This window comes from Hyposmocoma kahamanoa, unplaced genomic scaffold (assembly GCF_003589595.1).
Source record: "Hyposmocoma kahamanoa isolate Upper Pololo Valley unplaced genomic scaffold, ASM358959v1 100213, whole genome shotgun sequence".
In the NCBI taxonomy this organism is placed as follows: domain Eukaryota; kingdom Metazoa; phylum Arthropoda; class Insecta; order Lepidoptera; family Cosmopterigidae; genus Hyposmocoma; species Hyposmocoma kahamanoa.
In genome coordinates this window covers 1-21,119 of record NW_020653273.1, presented here as the reverse complement: position 1 = coordinate 21,119, position 21,119 = coordinate 1, and the positions used below count along the sequence as shown (strand labels likewise).

The 21,119-nt window shown below is 36.3% G+C and overlaps 1 protein-coding gene across 1 annotated transcript; it reads left to right on the top strand.

Moving 5' to 3' along the window:
- Nucleotides 1-565: 565 nt before the first annotated feature.
- Nucleotides 566-17,455, top strand: LOC113229736 (the record flags this gene model as incomplete). Its single annotated transcript, XM_026463421.1, has 2 exons — nt 566-686; nt 16,728-17,455. Coding segments are annotated over 2 exons (410 nt in total), but the record flags the coding sequence as incomplete, so codon positions are not given.
- Nucleotides 17,456-21,119: the final 3,664 nt, after the last annotated feature.

The window sequence follows — 21,119 nt, the reverse complement described above, 5'->3', positions numbered from 1 at the left end:
GACAAGCGTGTCACTTATCGCCAGGACCTGTTCGTCTCGTCAGCGTCACTTGGTCTCATTTGTAAAGTATTATTTATGTTTTCCAAATTCAGTTGCGATGTTTGTTTTACCACGCTTTGAATCTTGTATCTTACGTCGCCAAACAAAAGTCAATACGGGATTGACATTTATGCCTCTGCAAAGTGATTACGCCATAGTGGAAAGTTGTGAAATTGAACGCTCTTTGTTAACATGGCTAACTTACAACTGCACACAAGGCGAGGCCTTGATGAGATAACCGGGGGCTCTGTCCCTAGCTATTGCAAAACTAGTTTTCTCTTTGCATTCTGCATCTATAGCTGCATGTAACTGCACACGCCTTCAGTAAAACCTGTTATAAATCTAGAGAAAAGGAGCAATCGAGCTATCCGGTTCTAAGAAACGCTTTATTACCTTTCTAAGATTTGTTTAAATGTTCTTCAAAAGAACATAGACGTAGCGTTTGCGTGTTTACGTTTGACGTTTGAATTTATTATCCTAAAATCTCAAGGTAACATTTTTTAATATGAGTATATTTTGTTGCCAGAAGCAAGCAGGTTCTACAAAAAGTATGAGCAGACTTTGGAGGGTACTTCACGGGCGTTCGCGGCGGAAATACCCATGATGCCGCGGCTTGGCGATTGGGAAAAATTCAAAGAAAAAACTGGGTAAACAAAATTGCTAACATTGTTGATTAAAATTGTGGCCAAATTGTTACGTATGCTAGATATTGAGTGTGTACTAAGGTGGTTACGCGTGATGCTTTTCGACTGTACACCGAATTTCAAGGGCCCTGAGTCAGGGGTGGGCGTGGCCCCTAATCAGGACGCCTCGATTATTGACTGGACGTAGTTAGCAAAAAAGATCCAATCCACAAAATTATCAAAAAATGAGCTATATCAACCAAACGGTTCCTAAAGTCTAACCTCAAAAATCCAACGCATAAACATAAATAAATATCTCTGAAGTTACAAGACATTATAAGTTTTGAAAATAAAACAAGACTGAGAAATATTTTGAAACTTCAAACTGCCGTATCTCGAAAGTGACTGGATGTGCATACCCTTTTTGTTTAACTACGTCCAAGTACTAAATAAATATTCTATAATATCATATACGATGCACTGATCTCAAAGTAACTAAAGCAATTTATATATACAGGGTGTAACCGCAAGGTGTAGTCATATTAAAGGAGCCAAACCTATACTTGATCTAGACCCTCTGTGCAAAATATCAAATAAAAATAAGTGACTTTTAATGTTGATATAACTTTAATTATGTTTGTATAAATAGTGATTGTCCGAAACAACCACTGCGTCACAACTCTATTGCTAGTTACGTTACTACGACTTCACAAATTCATTAATGAAACCTGGGCGGCCGCAAGCGGGGCGAAAGAACAGCTGACTACAATTGAAATGCCACTGTAAAAACATGATTTGAATATGTTGATAACACGTTAATATTAAGTAACAAAATCTTTAAATACCTAGAAAAATCGAATTATTTCTAACAATATTATTTTACCATACCTAGGTACGTACTTATTTACATACAATTTAAAGGATTTTTATTTACTTATTAAGCCCGTAGTTACGCACGCCTTCATCGTATACACATTCTACATAATTTTGTATTAATACATTTATTTACGACAATTTTACAATAGTGGATACTTTTTTAATTGGTACTTACCTACTGTGCAATTCATACACGTTTTAATGAATTTCCTACGAATTGTAATTCACTGTTGTACAATGTACGAAATATTGACTTGTTTACGATAATTTTGAATAATAAGTACAATCACTACACGCACTGCTGGCACATTTCACACATTTACAGGTAAGGTTCAAAATGCCGACCTCCATGCAATATGCATATTTCCGTGCGTCGGTACAGAGACTGCTCTACTCTTTGAAGCATCTGCCGAGTGATTTGACTAAACGCCATTTCGATCCGCTGCCTCATTTCTTCTGCGCTTTCACAGGACTCCGCATAAACAATATTTTTATATGACCCCACAAAAAAAATCGAGCGGTGTCAAGTCTGGGGACCACGCTGGCCAGGGTACAGGACCTCCCCGCCCAATCCACTGCGGGAGACGGTCGTTCAGATGGGAACGTACATTTCGAGCAAAATGTGCGGGTGCTCCATCGTGCTAGAAAGTCATCCCGTGTTCCATCACGAGTCTCACGTATTGTGTCACTGGCAGGGCCATCAGAACGTCACCCAAGTCTTCTGTTAGGAATCTTAAATAATTGGCCCCATTCAGACTTGCCGGCAAAAACACTGGACCGATGACGGCACAACCTATTATACCAGCCCACACGTTAATCCGCCACTGGTGTTGAAAATTTGATTCCCTTGATACGCGGGGATTCAAATGAGTCCAAAAATGTTCATTATGCATATTGATAATGCCCGCACGCGTAAATGACGCCTCGTCTGTCCACAGTACCGACGAAGCGAAGTCGGGAGACCTCCCAACCTGGTCGCGGTACCAGCGGCAAAATGCCAAACGTAGATCATAGTCCGCTTGTAACAGCTCCTGCGTTCTTTGAAAATGGTATGGGTGCTGGCCATCATCCCGTAGCACACGCCACACACTCATATGGTTCACACCACCAAAGGCTGCCGCAGCACGACGAGTACTTGTCTTTGGATTGCCGAGAAAACGTTCCAAAACATCTGCCTCGAATTCTGCGTCTCGTGAACTCGGCCGGCCTTCAGAACTGGAACCACGGAATGATACACTATTATGAAGTCTCATAACCATCTTCCTGAAGCATTCCACAGCAGGAAATGGTCGACGTCGATTTTCTGGGACGCCATCAATAAACTTTGCCCAATAAATTTGGCGAGGCTGGCGCAAGCTCCCATCGGCTGCGCCTACGCACAACATCATCTCTTAGTAATCACTATTGCTTAAGCGTGACATAGTTTAAATAAACACAAAAACAAGACACAAACAAACCGATGACACCTATTTAGTCCTCACAACGCAAACGGCAATTACAGACTGTTACAAAAAATTAAAAAATAGCACCTCTGCCTCAGCGGCGGCACATCAAAGGACGCCGACTGAAACGCAAATTTTGGAATATAGGGTAACGTTTTCATAATGTACCTACAGGGTGAAATTAAAATTATTACCATCCTTTTGAAATAAGACCCTTCTCCTGATACAAATTACATCATTACATACACATTAAACGAATACCTATATCCTACGTCTACGACCTTCAACGTTGCACTGCATACGCCTTTGTTTGTAAACAAGCTCTGACCATCACCCGTACCACTTCCACATAATGCAAGAACTGACTGAGTGATTACGGATATACTGCACTAAGGAGGCAGTCACCCATCGGAAACTCACGACGTCCGAAACGAAAGCCTAACACACTAACCACTACACCATGGAGGCAGTCGACTATAGGAATCAAATCCACGACCTCCGAAACGAAAGCCTAACACTCTAACCACTACACCATGGAGGCAGTCGACTATAGGAATCAAATCCACGACCTCCGAAAACAAAGCCTAACACTAACCACTACACCATGGAGGCAGTCGACTATGGGAATCAAATCCACAACCGCCGAAACGAAAGCCTAACACTCTAACCACTACACCATAGAGGCAGTCGACTATGGGAATCAAATCCACGACTTCCGAAAAGAAAGCCTAACGCTCTAACCACTAGACTATGGAGGCAGTCGACTATGGGAATCAAATCTACGACATCCGAAAAGAAAACCTAACACTCTAACAACTACCCCATAGAGCCAGTCAACTATGAGAATCGAATCCACGACCTCCGAAACGAGTCTAACATTAACCACTAATCCACATCACCATGTATAAAATCAAATGCTGGCGGCGAAAATCAAAGGTGATATTTTTGCCGCCAAAGTTGCCGCCAAAGGCTTGCGACTTCGCTACGATTACGTATCGCGTACGCAAGGCGACTAATCTTGATACTTTGTTTATTTAGGTAAGATTTTTTATGGTTTTACACTATTGCTAATTTAAACTATTCTAAAATATTTCTTTAGATGAGTAGATATTATTAGGAAGTAAGAACCTTAATAGGTTCAACGGATATTAATTATTTCAATTTCACCATGTAATAAACCCATACCCAGAAAGTTGTCGTGTGTAGATAAGTCAAATTAAGCGTAAGCCTGTTGTTAGAAACGTGCGCTCAGCAATAGACGTATGTAAGTTAGTAAAGTACTATTTTTTGCACAAGGTTTAGTCCACTGCACTTGCATAGTAAGTGGTTGGAAACTTGACATTCTCGCATCTTTGAAGATTTCGGCAATTATCTCCGAAATCCAAGTTTTCTCACGATATTTTCATTTCCAAGCAAGTGATGAAAATTTATTTTATTTTTATTTTTTATTTTTTATTTATGGCACAATGTACAGACATCAGATACAGAAAGTGAGGAAAATAAAAACACTTAAAAATTAATACAACAGGCATATCTGTGCCCAATTATTACTGTGCTCAACATTCATTTTAAAACATTTAGATATACTTAAACAGACACTAAATCAATCATAAAAAAAAAATTAAATTAAATTAAAATTACAATAATTAATTCGTGGTCAACGATCAAAACTAATTTCTTGACGTTTACCGACCTTCAGGTTGCACCTTTACGATGAAAGTGTCCCAATACAAAATTTCAACTTTTTGGGAATAAAAAAGAAAATAAGATTTCAAGTTTTTTCATATTTTCATATTATTTTATTTATTACCTACTCTTGAAGTACTAAAAGTGATGGCCTTATTAGTCTTTGAAAATAATGAGGAAAAATGGAACTTTACAACTGAAAATTGTTTCTGATCATTTTAATGTTCAACAATTTAAAAACATAATTTACAAAAACTAGTCGCCAATAGGTCTTTTTTTTAACGATTTTTTGTTATCATTTAACGTATTAAGAATTAAGTCTTTTTAATGTTCATCAGCTAAGCAAGATGTCATAACCCTTGATATTGTTTTGTGGTCCCTGTTTCACAATTAAAAAAGAAAAAAGTCCACGAAACAAAAAAGTAAGTCCCTTTAAAAAGTAAGTTACTAAAAAATTTTTTTTTTTTAAATATTAAGCGACGGGTCGAACAAGTCGTGTACCCGGTGGAAAGCGTCACGCCTGTCCATAACAGTAGCACTGCCGCTCGAAGGCTACTTCTACGGCGTCCATCTCTCTGAGACATAGTTGACAAGTCCCATGTGCCTGTAATTTCACCAGCACCCTTACCCTTCAAAACTGTAACACGGTAATGTGGCAGTACTACCCTGGACGAACTCACAAGGAGCTCTACTGCTACTAGTGATTTTTGAATATGATTTTCGGAACGAAAATGGCTCAAATGCTAATCCGTCAGTGGCAGCGTGTTGTCTTTGCAAATGCAGATTCAACAATAAATGCGGCGTTAATATTTCGACGCGGGAGTAGAATTTTTAAACTGAAAGAACAAAATGAAAGGGACCTTTATGAATCAGTGCTATTCGAGCTTTAATTGCACAATTTCATCTTCACCACAGTGTGACTAATGTAACAAAATATTTTTTTAAGATGGTTTTACGGTATAAACTCATTTTTTAATTTTTTGATTTGGGTCGCTTTCATTGTAAGGGTGCGAAGTATTAGTCAGATAATTGCGTCATATTGCGTCATGCGTTAGAAGAAACATACCGACGCCGCCATGCGTTAGAACAGTACCGACGGATAGAAAGAGACAAATTTCATTCATTAAAATACAATAGATGAATGCGTATGGTAAAAAGAAACAGAGATAACTTTAAATATGTGTTTTTTAGAGGACATTAGTTTTTTAATGGATATTAAATGGAAATTTGTGTATTTTGTATGTTTGAAGATATGAAGTTAACGAAACCATATTACGTTATTATGTACTAAGTTTTAAATAATAGTTTTATTATGAACTAGTGTATTTTGGCAAAGTAATCGATAATATTTATTTTTCATTAAATGTTCACACGCATATTACATGAATAAAATAATAATAAATTTAGTAAATTATAACATAGTAATAAGAATATGGCATTAAGTACTTTATCATTTACAATAACATGCCTGAATTTCACAATTTTTTCAAGTTACGTAATTTGGTTGTATTATGATACTCAATAGAGATGTGATGTGACTATTTATTTTCGTTAAATCACATCAGCTGATCGAAACTGTTCATGGCGAAATTTCCATAAATAACGTAGTTTGTACTAAAACAACTTTGCTAAATAGTTTCATACCATTAACTGAATCCGACCTTCAAATATGACTACACCTTGCTGTTACACCCTGTATATATATATAAATAAGTTTTTTTTCTACTACCCGCATTCAAGAAGTGCACTTGTGTTTTTACTCTGGCTCTGATTTATTTCGTTTTTTAATTAGTTTTTGTGGTTATTTTATGCTTAAAACGCGAATTTCGTGTTGATTTTAACCGTTTTAAGCTATTCTTTTAAAATATAATAGTGTTCATAACTTCAAAAGTTCATAACTTTAAAAGTGTTACGTTTTCATCTACTGGGTTCATATAAAATGCCTGTCTGTTTGAAATGTGTAAAAGATGTGCCTAAAATTGATGAAAAAAACCCTAAAATACAGTGCTATGGCTGTGAAAGGCATATTTGTGTAAAGTGCAGTGGGTTGCTGGCTACGGAGTTGAGAGTGATTATATTACAATCTCCTACCCTAAAATATTTGTGTCCTGACTGTGAACTCGGAGTCCGTCAATTACCTGCATTAAGAAACACGGTTTCCCAACTTCAAAAGGAAATTGAGACTTTAAAAGAGAACCAAAATCAAAATACAAATATGGAATGCATCCTGGGCGAATTGGCAGAAAGGAAAAAGCGTAGTGCTAATGTAATTATGTCCGGCGTTGGTGAGTGTCGGCGGCAAACTGGAGATGCTGTTCGGGACAAAGAGGTATGTGTTGAACATGATAAAAAGCAGGTACTACAAGCCCTAGCCGATATACCGGAGTCGGGATCACCCGTCGCCGTAATTCGTCTTGGTAAACCCGGGCAAACCTCTTCTCCTCGCCCCGTCAAGTTAATATTTTCCAACAAAAAAGCTGCACTAAACTTACTAAAGAACAGCAATAAACTTCGGTCTGGAATATCGGCTAAGAATGATCTGACTCCATATCAACGAGACTTCCTTAAAAAATTGCGAGAGGAGCTTAAACAAAGGATTGAAAATGGAGAAAGTGATTTAACTATAAAATATATAAACAATACCCCCAAAATAGTGAATTCAAAAAAGTTATAAACGATAAGATTATAGAAATGACCGTTTTATATACGAACCTGGCATCGATTGTGGCTAAACGAGATTTGCTTATTGTTGAGGTCAGTAGACTAAGGCCTACTTTCATTATTATTACTGAAACACATCTGAAGCCAAGTATTAACAATAGTCTAGTTGACATCAAAGGCTACGTACTATTTCGACATGATAGAATTAAGGGTACTGGGTGGGGAGGTGTCGCTATTTATGTATCAAATAAGCTTCACGGAAAGCCCATACTGGCGACTCCACATCCTACTTACAACAAATATTCTGAAGTGGAAGCATTATGGTTGGATGTGAAGTATGGTAATTTAAAAATAATACTAGCTGGCGTCTACCGGCCAACTCATTACATATTTGAAGAAACGGATAGGCTTTTATTCGAAACCATTAAAGAAGCATCTGATGGAAATGTGCCATTGTTGATAATGGGCGATTTCAATCTACCTGATTTAAAATGGCCATTGCTTGATACTGATACTGATAGATATAACACTCTCCATGGAAGATTTGTTGACTTGTATGTAGACAGTAACCTGTATCAACTTGTAAATAAGGTGACAAGACAGCGGAATAATGAGGAATCGCTACTTGATCTCATTCTATGTAATGAACAAAACTTATGCACTAGTGTTGAACACTATCCAAATATTGGAAAAAGCGATCATCAAGTTCTTGTAGCGACAATACAGTGCGAAGATAAATCGGCCAGTAAATCAAGTACCCAACAGCCCCGAAGAAACTTTTTTACAGTAAATTATGAGGAACTAATGGAAGATGTCTTAAACAAACAAAACATAATAGATACTCAAGTTAGTGATGTTGATGATGCCTGGACAAATTTTTCACAAAAAATTCATAGTGCTATTGAAAAAAACATTCCTTTGAAAACTAAATTTAAAAGACCTAATGTCAATAAACCGTGGATTAATCAACAAATATTAGATGAAGTCGATCACAAAATGGATCTGTGGAAACAGTACACCCAAAACGGTTCTGAAGCTGCATATAAAGCATATAGGAAGGTTAATAACCAATTGGTAAATAAAGTCCGGAAGCTCAGAATGGAGTTTGAAAAAGGGATTGTAAAAAGTGGACCTAAAACATTTTATTCTTACGTACGACAACAATTGCACTCAACAGTTTCGGTTCCCATGTTGTTAAAAGATGATAGTGGAAGTATTACTTGTGACCAAAAGATAATCGCCAACTTATTTGCTCGTCAATTCGAAAAATCTTTTGTAATAGAACCCTCAAATGTGTCAATCCCAGAAGTACAAATGCCAAGAGTAGTAAATACAATAGAACTGCTGACCTTCACACCAGAGAAAGTAGCCAAAGCTTTAAAAACTTTCAATGACTCTACTGCTATGGGACCAGATGCCTTGCCGGCAATATTATTAAAAAAATGTAGCAATGTTTTAAGCCAGCAGTTAGCGCACATTATGAATTTATCATTTACTAATGGACGATTACCACAACAATGGAAAAAGGCACATGTTACTCCCATATATAAAAAAGGTGACAAGTATGTTGCTGTTAATTACCGTCCCATAAGTTTGACGAGCATTGTTTGTAAAGTTATGGAGAAGATTGTGGCAGCTGAGCTAAGAACTTTTATGAATGTGGAGAACATTATCGTAGATGAACAGCATGGCTTCGTACCAAAGAGATCTACAGTTACGAATCTTCTCACGTGCCTTGACAAATGGACACACAACTGGGATAAGCGCCACCCTACTGATGTGATATATCTAGACTTTGAGAAGGCATTTGACCAAGTCCCTATTAAAAGGCTAATTGCGAAACTCAGTCACCTTGGAATCCGTGGACAGCTCCTAAAGTGGATTGAGAACTTCCTAAGTGACAGAAAGTTTAAAGTAAGAGTAGGTGATACTCTGTCAGATGATTTTGACGTTCACAGTGGCGTCCCACAAGGATCGGTCCTTGGGCCAATTCTGTTTGTTATCTTCATCACAGACTTAAAGAATGTCATTCAGTCAGACCTGTCAATATATGCAGATGATACCAAGCTTATAGGAAACCCTCTAATAGCTCACAATACCATACAACAGGATTTGGACCGCATTGTACAATGGACAAAACTCTGGCTTCTTTCATTGAATGCTACAAAGTGTACAGTATTGCATATAGGAAATAGTAATCCGAAACTTGGTTATACTGTGGATAACATAACTCTTCAGGCTGTTAATGCACAAAAAGATCTTGGTGTTACAATAACCAGTAACCTTAAATGGGACGTACACATCATGACCATAACCAGAAGAGCTAATTCTATGATGTACATGATAAGAAAAGCATTTTACAATATTACTAAGGAATTATTTATCCAAATATACAAAACATATATACGTCCATTATTGGAATATGCTTTTCAAATTTGGTGTCCTTATTTCAAAAAGGACATTCTTATGTTGGAGAAAGTACAAAGGAGAGCAACGAAAATGGTTCAGTCTTTAAAAAACTTATCTTACGAAGAGCGCCTCCATGAACTAAAGTTAACTACTTTGGAGCAGCGAAGGAACCGAGGAGATCTCATAGAGACTTACAAAATACTCAATGGGTACTACAATGTGCGCAATATGCAAGATATGTACATATTGAATCATAATCATCAATTGAGAGGCCACTCTCTAAAGTTAAACATGCCTCCGTGTGCTAGCAACCCTAGAAAACACTTCTTACCATTTCGCGTTGTGAACTTGTGGAATTCGCTCCCAGAAACTGTTATTAGTGCACAGACAGTGAACAGTTTCAAAGCTAGACTTGATAAACATTTTGGAAACGAATAATATACAAGTGCAGTGATATACACGCATCAGCTCGCAGAGCTGCTAGTGTATTAATTGATAATAATAATAATAATTAATGGAAAATCGGAAACAACGACGATACCAGAAACATCCAGACCCGAGATAATGTACAAAAGTTAGGCCGGGGATTGAACCCGCGACCTCAGATATGACGACACCATGAAAACCAGTGTGCAAGCTATTCGGTCACGTAGGTCGTCCAGGAAATAAATAATAAGTAATGCTTGCATGAGCATAACTGCGTTTCGGTGCTGCAGGGTGCTGGTGAAATTACAGGCACATAAGACTTGTCAATGACTCAGTGGCACTGCAACTGTTACGGACAGACATGTCGCTGACCACCAAGTCTTGTTCGTCCCGTGACTTGGTATCATAAAAAAGTCACTCTTTTTTGTGATCCTAAGTCCCTATCTGTTATTACACCTTCCTGTGTTAAATTACTGCCCTTGAATTGTTGAGTGCTGTATGAACACTGCTTTTCAAAAGCATTTTAGTTGCTATACTGCAATTGCAATGTAATCAAAAGCAGATCGTATGCTTACACCCTAAGTAGATGAAATAGTGCCGTATTGTTATCAAAGTTTTTATTTGTAACAAGTAGTGTTCGGAATAGGGTGTTCCAAGTCTGTAGATAAATGTCTATAGGTATATAGATTCAAGGAGTGCATGGAGCGATTAAAACTACCAAATGCAAAAAAATAATGATTCTACAAAAAATATACGATACACATAAGGATAATAATATTGTCTAAAAAATGTGCTAATTCGTTACACGATAGAGCGGACTTTACTCGGTCATATGAAATAATGAAAACAGGCTAAAATTAAAATCTAAAACGAATTATTTAAGAACAAAATATCTAACTTTTCACAATTTTTAAATGGAGATATTTCTCTTAAGTACTACAGAGAACCTGTTTAATTTACATGTGTGTCGATTGAGTGAGCACCCTCTGTAAAATGTTTAAAATATATATAAAAGTTTGAGTGAAAAAAATGGCGCGAATTTGTAGTTCAGTTACGATTTGAGTTCTCAAGTATTCGTTACCGGTGACTCTATAGCCAATATTCAATAAATACCTAAATAATATAAGAATGGTGCCTGAGCACGTATTTGTTAATTTGAAAGGTAATGAAGTTGTTATGATGACTATAACGTAAGTATATTCAATAATTAACACTTCATATTAATACCTAGGTACCTAAATTACATGCTCATTTTGGTATTTTCATAACGCGTCACCTTGCATTATAAATTTTCATACATAAAATAAAAACGAATATCTTTTTAATTAAACAATAAAAACGAAATCTGGAACAGCAGATAATTAGTAGTAAATTACAACTTAAATTTTGCCAATTACAGTCTGTAATATTTACAAATCCAAAGATATTGACGTTATTTTGCAGAAATGTGAGGATTGAGTGAAAAATATAACTCAAAAACGTTTCACATTAGTGGCTTGTTTTATATTTTACAAAATCATATGTAGCTTTTCCTAAATCTAGACATAAACGAAATTTAATTCTCTTATTTGGTTCTTAAGAAATCGTTCCTTTAAAATACGTGCGGATTGAGTGAGCGTAAGAAAGTATTTGTAAAAATTTGAAAAAGGCACCGATCTATCCGTAATTAAAAACGATAGTTTAACAAAACTTTTACTAAGAACTAGTACAATAATATTATATGTAAACTTAATACATCTGTAGATCTGACTGGCCCTCTGTGAGAACCGAGTGAGCACACATTAAGTTATTTTTCTCTTGTTTTATCTTTTTACAAATAGAAAGATTGCTTTTTAGAATTGTTTTAGAACTTTTACTAAATGACTAATATATTTTGGACATTTTACGGAGGGTGCTCACACACGTTTTAATTTGGGTTTTAACTTAAGCGCTATAGTTATTAAATTTACATTTAACCCAAAATTTGAAAATTGTCCAGTGGTTCTACGACGCACCGCGCCGACCACTGCTCCGTCAATCGCCTTCGGGCGCTTGTCGATCTGTGTCAAATTTTCTCTGCCTGTTCTTGTTTTATTAATATTAATTGTCAACGCACTGCGGTCTCTCATTGAGGTATGAGTACTCGCCTTAATTACTTTTTTCGTATTTCGGATTTTCGGAAATAGTCTTACTGCATCGTAAAATAAACGTACTCGTCTGTATGTAGTTGTAGACATTTATCCACTCATTTGGAACACCCTATTACGACCATTGCTATAGTTATGGCTATGTATTACTTAATGACATAGTTCTCTATGTATATTCTCGTATTGTAAATACCATAATATAATATTTGTCATATTTTCTATACATTTATTGTTTGATCGATCCGTAGTGTATTTGTACAATAAGTACATGTAGTAGTTACGCACACAAAACTATGTTTACCAACTTGACTACTCGAGAATCTTAAACAAAAACTTCGGGCCAGTTTAGTCCCGAACACACATAAAACAAGTTGACACACTTGGAAAGTGGCTTTTCATGTCATTGTAATGTTTAATCGAGATCCTACGTAATAATTGATCTCCCCATTTTTTGTATAACGATAATTATTGCCTAATTGCAGGAACGCAGTAGTTATGTAGCGTTTTTTATAGATGACGTCAGAACGCTATAAAATTTCTACATTGTAATGCTGGCGTAATTAACTTTGTAACTTTTATAGCATATAAACTTTACAGCTACAGAGAATTAGACGCTATCTAGTCTAACGCGTAGTGTGGAAAAAACTCGAAAGTGTAAGTTGATGATTCGTAAAGTGGTGTCTTAAGGCTTGCAGAACCGGTCCGGTTCCTAAAATTTTGATTCTCGGTGCTGGGATAAGTTCAGTAGGTACCAGCACTCCCGGTATTCTCGGTATTTCTTGAAAAGCTTAAACTGTAACCAGTAAATATGCTTTTTTACTTTTTTTTCCGGGTTATCTGTACCTTTTCAATGAAATTTACGTAATAATAATACCATAAATAATAAAGAAAAACTTCGTTCTCTAATAAATTAAAGGTTATATAATATCTATTTGAGAAATAATTACTATTAAATTTAACATAACATAAGATCGTAAAATCAAATTAGAATAGAATTGGAACTATACTGGGATTTTCCGGTATTTCCGGAACAGGGAATTTCCGGGAGAAAGCCCTATGTACAATCGACACCCCGGGAGTTCACTCCAACCTACAAGAAGATTTTTCGTACATAATTACTCAACATAAGCGACTGTATCGATTCAGTCGCGCGTTTGTATCAATGCAGTCGCGCCTTTGAGTCGATGCAGTCGCGCGTTTGAGTCGATGCAGTCGCGCGTTTGAGTCGATGCAGTCGCGCGTTTGTATCGATACAGTCGCGCGTTGGAGTCGATGCAGTCGCGCGTTTGGGTCGATGCAGTCGCGCGTTTGAGTCGATTTAGACGTGCGTTTGTATCGATGCAGTCGCGCGTTTGAGTCGATGCAGTCGCGCGTTTGAATCGATGTAGTCGTGCGTTTGTATCGATGCAGTCGCCCGTATAAGTCGATGCAGTCGCGCGTTTGAGTCGATGCAGTCGCGCGTTTGAGTCGATGCAGTCGCGCGTTTGTATCGATGCAGCCGCGCGTTTGAGTCGATACAGTCGCGCGTTTGAGTCGATGCAGTCGCGCGTTTGAATCGATGCAGTAGCGCGTTTGCAATGCTGCTGAAAGTCGCCATGCGTAACCTCTTAGATCCAAAAAAAAAATTTAATTTCCTAATTTTTGTTATTCAAGTTCTTGACATTACTAGCTAAAGAAATACAACGCAGAATGCGTTTCAATTTGCATTCATCGAGACGACAACTTATAAACCTTCGAGTAAGTAGCAGACTGCCGTCAAAAATGGTTGTTAGCGCGGAAGCTTTGCGGAAAAAACCACCGGAACAAACACGAGATGAGTTCCGGGATATGGAGGTCCTAGAGACGAAGTGACGGTGGTTACTGTATCATTTGGAGGAGAGAAGATATTTCCGAAAGGGTCTTGAGGCACTGAAGTTTAACTTTCTCTGTCTTCGAGCGAACGCCGCTCTTCCCGTTTAATGAGGTTCACGATTAGTATATTTGGGTATTTATATATGATATAAATACCCAAAATTCGTTAGCTTTTTCTCTATTATTTTTTTTATCTGTCAGTATCTCTTCTATTTTATATGTCAGGCGTACTCGAAGGTCACGGGGAAGGTATATACAAAGAATAATTTATAAGAAAAGTATGTGCGAGAGGGATGCATGTATGAAGATGAATGAGAAAGGCGATAACAAATGCACAAAGCTGGAAGAGGTTTTTATTTTCATTTAAGTGACGATTATAAATCCGGCCGTCATTTAGTTGTTCAGTTATCATATTATGCGAAAAGGTTCAACGGTGTCGAATTGAGATCCTTTCTAACTGAGTCTACCAGCGCAAAAGTGTTGTACGACAAATGAGGGATTTAAAATTAGCTAAACAAATTTTATACACAGTAATCGTATATTATTATGACCTTTAAAGTAATAATAATTTTTTATACATGTAAATAGCATCCAAATATAAAAATAATTTTGTCCTTTAGTAGATATCATTTAAAGTAATATTTGTAGAAAAAAATAAACGTGTTACACCACTTTTGCGCTTATAGCCTCAACTAGGTGATCGCTTTTTTATATAGCATAGGTACCTACACAGCAGGGTTTCTTAACCTTTGTCCGAGTTATATAGTGTCACAGATTGGTATAAAAATAGGCACATGATTTAGTAGTAGTTAATACAGATTGGTATTAAAACTCGTAAAAGAATGAAAATTGGACGCAATTAAAAATACTGTTCGCTGCCACGGTCAAGCAGGGAGTGGCGATGGAATGAAACAAAAACAAAATGGTGAGGCAACTGAATTAAAGAACGATTCAAAATTTAAAAACAAGTGGCCAGAAACCCAGAGAAATTGCGATAAAAAGGTGGGATGACGATTTAAGGAGGTCACATCGTCACATAGCGATCCATGACTAGAAAAAGGTTAAGAAGACTTATATAGGGTTAAAGAAACAACAACTTTTCTATCAGAGCGACGTATGTGATGTTGTTTAATATAAGAAGAACTTACTGACTCCGCAGGCTCAGCGACCCAAAATGTGTCCCGGCCTCCGAAACAAGATGATGCCATTTTCTTCGGTCTTGAGCATCTGTCGCCAATTGATGGCTTGTAGTTCGCGCAGGTCCGCTTCCACGGCCTCGCTCCAGCAATGTCTGTGACGACCAACCGGTCTTCGTCCATTAGGTCGACCCAGATAGGCTCTCTTCACGTTTCGATACTCTCCTATTATAAATGGTTGAGCCATCGGAGTACGTGTGCTTTGCTTTCGCCGATGATGTTTGGCTGGGTGACGAGCTCTTTTATTTCAACGTTAGTGCGGACTCTCCACCTACCGTTCTCCCGTTGCACTGGCCCTAATATTCCTTAGAACCTTTCTCTCAGCTACAAGGAGTTTGTTTTCTTCTTTAAGTGTAAGTGTCCAAGCTTCACAACCGTATGTAAGAATGGGTCTTACGACACTCTTGTAAATCCTATATTTAAAAATCTAATTGTAAAATTGGTAGCTGTAAAGCTCCTTGTGAAGAGTTCGTCCAGATAAGTACTGCCTCCTTACCTATTTCTGCAGCCAAGCAGTAATGTGAACATTACTGCGTTCTGGTTTCGAAGGGCAAGGGTGCTGGTGAAATTATAGGCACATGGGACTTGCCAACTTATGTCTCAGAGTGTCGGGCACAGTGGCAGTGCCCCTCAGATCTTTGTGATTTAAAGCTCTGAGTGGCACTGCAACTGTTATGGACAGGTGTATCACTTACCACCAGGCACACGACTTGTTCGTCGTCGTAATATTTATTATTAAAACAAATCCGAATTTTGGCTTGACGGTTCCGAAGTTTGGATACCAACACTTTGTGTAAAGCTTCACGATATAATAAGAAAAATAAATAATAATTGAATTAATTAAATTTTTATTAAATTGATATTCAATTATTTTTTGTGAAATTACTCCACTAGTTTGTTATAATTATTAATACAAAGATCGAACACTCAGAAAAAACACTCAGAAAAAATTCCTTCGATCCGGTCGGATTCGAACCGACGTCTTCTTGCATACCGTGCCAGACGCTATACCAACTAAGCCACGGAACGAACCAACGGACCTCACGAATTTTTCTATGTGCTTGCGTCGTGTCTTTGTACTTCGTCTATCAACGACTTTTTAGTCGTAGCGCCATCTATGAGAAATCTATGACAGATTTATCATCCAGTTAGTACCTTTACAGCTACCAGTCTTGGCGAGAGATGTCGCTATTCACTGTATTAATTAAATTTTTATTGAATTGGTATTCAATTATTTTTTGTGAAATTCTCCACTAGTTTGTTAATACAAAGATCAACACTCAGAAAAAACACTCACTCACAAACTTCGACCGGATCGAAGGAATTTTTTCTGAGTGTTCGATCTTTGTATTAATAATTATAACAATAATTGAATTTTTCAATTTTGTCTAGAATCGACATCGACATTGACTTCAACCAGAGGCCACCTGGCGATGCGTTATCGGCTATAGAACGTTTAGAGCGTATAGAGAAGGAAACTTCGGAACGTTTAAGCGTCGGCGGTTCAAGCGATCTCAATTATCCGCCTGTTACTAAGTTCGGTTGTGCCGTAACTATCATGAACGATTTCGATTTATGGAAAGCTGAAGTTATAGCTCCAACAAAGCATGTAGGAGGCGATGCAGCAACGCTCTTTGATGATATACTGTCCAGTAACGACGAAGCGTCGTTGCATGATTAAAGATGCATTGCGTAGCGTGAACAATCGCTTTTCGTGCTAGTACATTTTAGAATCTAATTTCTTTAACTCTGCTGCTCCAGAGCAAAATTTGGTAAGGACATTTTTTTTGTGAAAATATTTTTTTAACGGAATACTACTCCCTTACTAAGTACTCACCAACTTGCGGTGACAGCTGCTTCAAAATTCTATAACTTACCAGATTTCCTGCTGTTTATTAGTGGTCATACTAGCATATCATACTGATATGACCAATAAGAATGGTTTGTATTTGTGGTCATATTTAGTCGGCATTAACACGGCTGTTATAATAGCGGAGTCTATATGGAACGGTAGTAAAGTTAGAAGTGAAAAGTTGACAAATTCTTAAATATTTTGTATTTGAGTAGGTGATAGAAACCGTTATTTCAAACGTCTCACTATAAAGGAAAAATCACACTTGTGCCAAGCCAGTTACGCAATAAGTATCAATAAGTATAAACAGGTTTACATCGGATTCTTTTTGACAAATTAATATATCCTTTGTTTTATATTTTGAGCGAGATTGTACTTAATTATTTAAGTCAAGCACATTTGCCACAGGGCGTTTGTTAATGCTGGTCATATCATTTTTCCCATTTCTGTGGTCATATCAGTATGACATGCTAGTATGACCATCAATAATAGGCCACATTTCTAAACCTTAAAACCTAGTAAGGCACACCTAGTCTGGTTCGTGATCAGTCAAACATCTTGTAAGTTGCTTTAACCAATACAAAACATAGCAAGTACTAGAGACTTGGTAGGATTTAAAGTAGTAAATAAACTTTACTGATATTGAAAATCTTAGTCGTTTTATTAACTTGATTAGTCAAATAAAATCAAATTTTATTTCAAATTTTCTAATGTAACAACTAAACCAAATACCTAGCTAATGCTCATGCTGTGTTTTAATTCTGGCTGCTACAGTAACTTTACTTATGTACACAAATATTCAAAGTTAGTAATGGTTAATAAAATATGTAATATATAAGTTGTGATAAAATTTTAACATCAATATGTTCGTTGATTGCCACCCTACTTTTTATTTTAAAAGGAAAATTGTTTAAGTGCGACCTTGCTATAATATAATTATGTTTTTGGACTCTACTGTAAAATGTTGTCTAAAACACTTACTAGGTTTTGTTATGGAGCAGCCGTAATTAACCTAGATTATATTTGATTGAAACTTTTTCGTAGGTGATCGTTTTTCTGCCCTTGAATGCCGATAAAATAACTTAACTACTGTTTATCTAAAAACAATTGTGTATCAAAACAAAAAGTATATTTTCTTATACACATTTTTATACAGAAGAATGTAATTCGTTTCTAAATAAAATCAAACAATAAAATTATATACACATCAATTATTCCAATGTTATAGTAGTTTTAAAAAAATATTTTAAAGTATCGATCGCAATAATTCATCAAAAAAACATTTTGTCTTTTTGCTGTTTTAATGGATGTTGTAACGTGACGTAGGTAACGTTGTTTACAAGTATAATATCATTGAGGTAACGTATTGGAAGCGTTTTTTAAAATAAATAAAAATTTTGATTTCGATAACTTGGCGTTTTATTTCTTTCGCAAATTTTTCTCTACCGTTTTTGTGTTGTTGTATTTTGTAAATCGATGCCTTACTTTCCCAAAGTCGTATCTTATTCAGGATGTGGCAAAAATTTCTATTTATTTTAAATTTCTTATCAAGGGTGTTAATTCGGCTTACTTTAACAATAGGTAAAAGCCAGTATGTGAATATGAAGGAAATGTAAAGTGAAATCATCCGGCAAAATTTGTATTATACAATCCATTTTTTGCATTTCAGTAACTTTGTGATTAAAGATACGAGTTTCAGAAAGTAAGGCGACGAAATGCTCTTTAATTATTGTGCACCACAAAGGCATGTACTGTCAATGCCTTAGGGTACCTGACCCCTGATCGTCTATATTTTGGCTCCGAGTAGTTCAGTGTGAAGGTGTTCAGCAAAATTTAACCTTAGCCTGTGAGCCGTAAAATTCATTTTGGTATGGCTTCTTATGGCAACTTTAATGAATGACGTTTTAAGAAGCTTTTTAAGCCAATTTGATCTTTAATACATAAATACAAATTTCAATAAAAAATCTGGAATTCATTTGCATTTTTCTGTTAAATGCGTAAGAAGGCGTCAGAACCAAAAGGTCGGCTAGGGGTTCCGGTATCTTAGGACATTGACTGTACGTACGTAATCAACTAAAGTGACAAGACAATCAGAGCCTCTACCATGAGTGTACACTGAGAGGTGTTGCTAACGTTAAGTATTTGACCAGCCAAATTGTACAGTGCTCCTAGCGGTCACGAGAAGCAACATTTTGCATACAAATGGGGCTATGTTGAGTGTGTGCATTATTATTATTATTATTATTATTAAATATTTTACTCGATCGCAACCGATAATTGTTAAACTCATGGTAGAGGGTATCGAGATAATTGACAGAAACCTATTCTTAAATGTTTTTTTGCAATTTTGTATCTATTCATCTGGCTAAACAACGCATGACGCTGTAGTGGCAGCAAGCTGGCATCTGCTGGCACAATAAGGAAATCTTATTCAATATCTGCGAGGACGTTATAATTATGTCTTCTATTTTTTAGACTATATACATACGCATATGTACTTAATTTATCACACTCACATAAATGAACGTACTTTTGACTACTACGTAACCCCTGGAACAAAGATGGGAGTCTACGATGGATCGACTTCTACCAGAAGATGCCTATTCAGTTGTATGTGCTCGGAAATACAGACGCAGGCACGAAACTCCATTCAGTACTCAGTGCTGTATTAGTTATGTTTCTAAGAGAATTCCCATTTACTTTTATACAACTCATATAACTTTAATGAAAATATGAAAGATATTATGATTATGAGTGATATAAATGTTCAAATGGATAGAATTTACTACGTTTTCCAGTCTATATCTATGGTTCCAGTAGGTATCAAGAAATCATATTTACTTTTATACAACTCGTATAGCTTTAATGAAAATATGAATAATATTATGAGCGATGTAAATATTCAAATGGCTAGAATATAAGTACTACAATCACATTTTATTAAATAATATAGTTAAAAATGATGTCCGCTTTTGTGATAATATTCCTTTGTGTTGGATCCCTTAAACGAAAAAGAATCGTGTTATGTATCCGCTTCTTTTTTATTTTAGTCAAGATCACCCATATCACCATTCCACTATTAGGCAAGGGTCTATGCGCGCTGGGTTTTCCAATATCTGTGTACCCTTTCTCGACATACGGTTTCATCACGATGATGTTTTCTTTAGCTAGTGAGAGATATTGCTTTCTAAACATTCACAAATGTACGTAACTTAGAAATTAAAGTTATAAGTAGGTACGTGCTCGGATTTTCAATTGAGAATCAATCATTTTCCCACTGAACTACCACGGCTCTATTCTATCCATAAAAGTCAAAGTCGGAGTTAAATCATTTTTATTTCATAGGTAAGCAAATCACACTTGAAATCGTCATATTGATTAAACTGTTCTGCTCACTCGTAAGGCAGATTCCCCTGAGAAGAATGAGCGAGAAACTAGGGATTGCTCTTTGTAAATATACTTAGATTTGAATACATTTATTCATTTACAATACTTATTTCAAACATCTTAGGTCGAGAATACCTGCAAGAGCTTAACGAGTCGTTACCACGGATTTTTATCATCCAAAGTACGCAGAAGCTATGTAATAACCTTTAGAATAAAGTTTTGTTTCATTATAGCTTTAAGTCTGGCAAATTTTAAATATCACTCAGAGTGTACTTTGTGAAGGGCGTGATTTTGTGACATTGTGTGTCACAAAATTTTGCAAATATGTAAAATGAACAAATCAACGAATAAGACGTCAATTGATTTTGTACATACTCTTTTTTAGGAATATCCGTGTGGTAGGTATATGGATAATAGGTAAATACCATGCAAAATACTGGGTAATTTGTTAATTTAATAACTTAAAACTTTAACTAAACATTACTTTTAAATGCTTCATATATATGTATATTTTAACTATTGCTTCTACTCTTATCCTGTTCTAA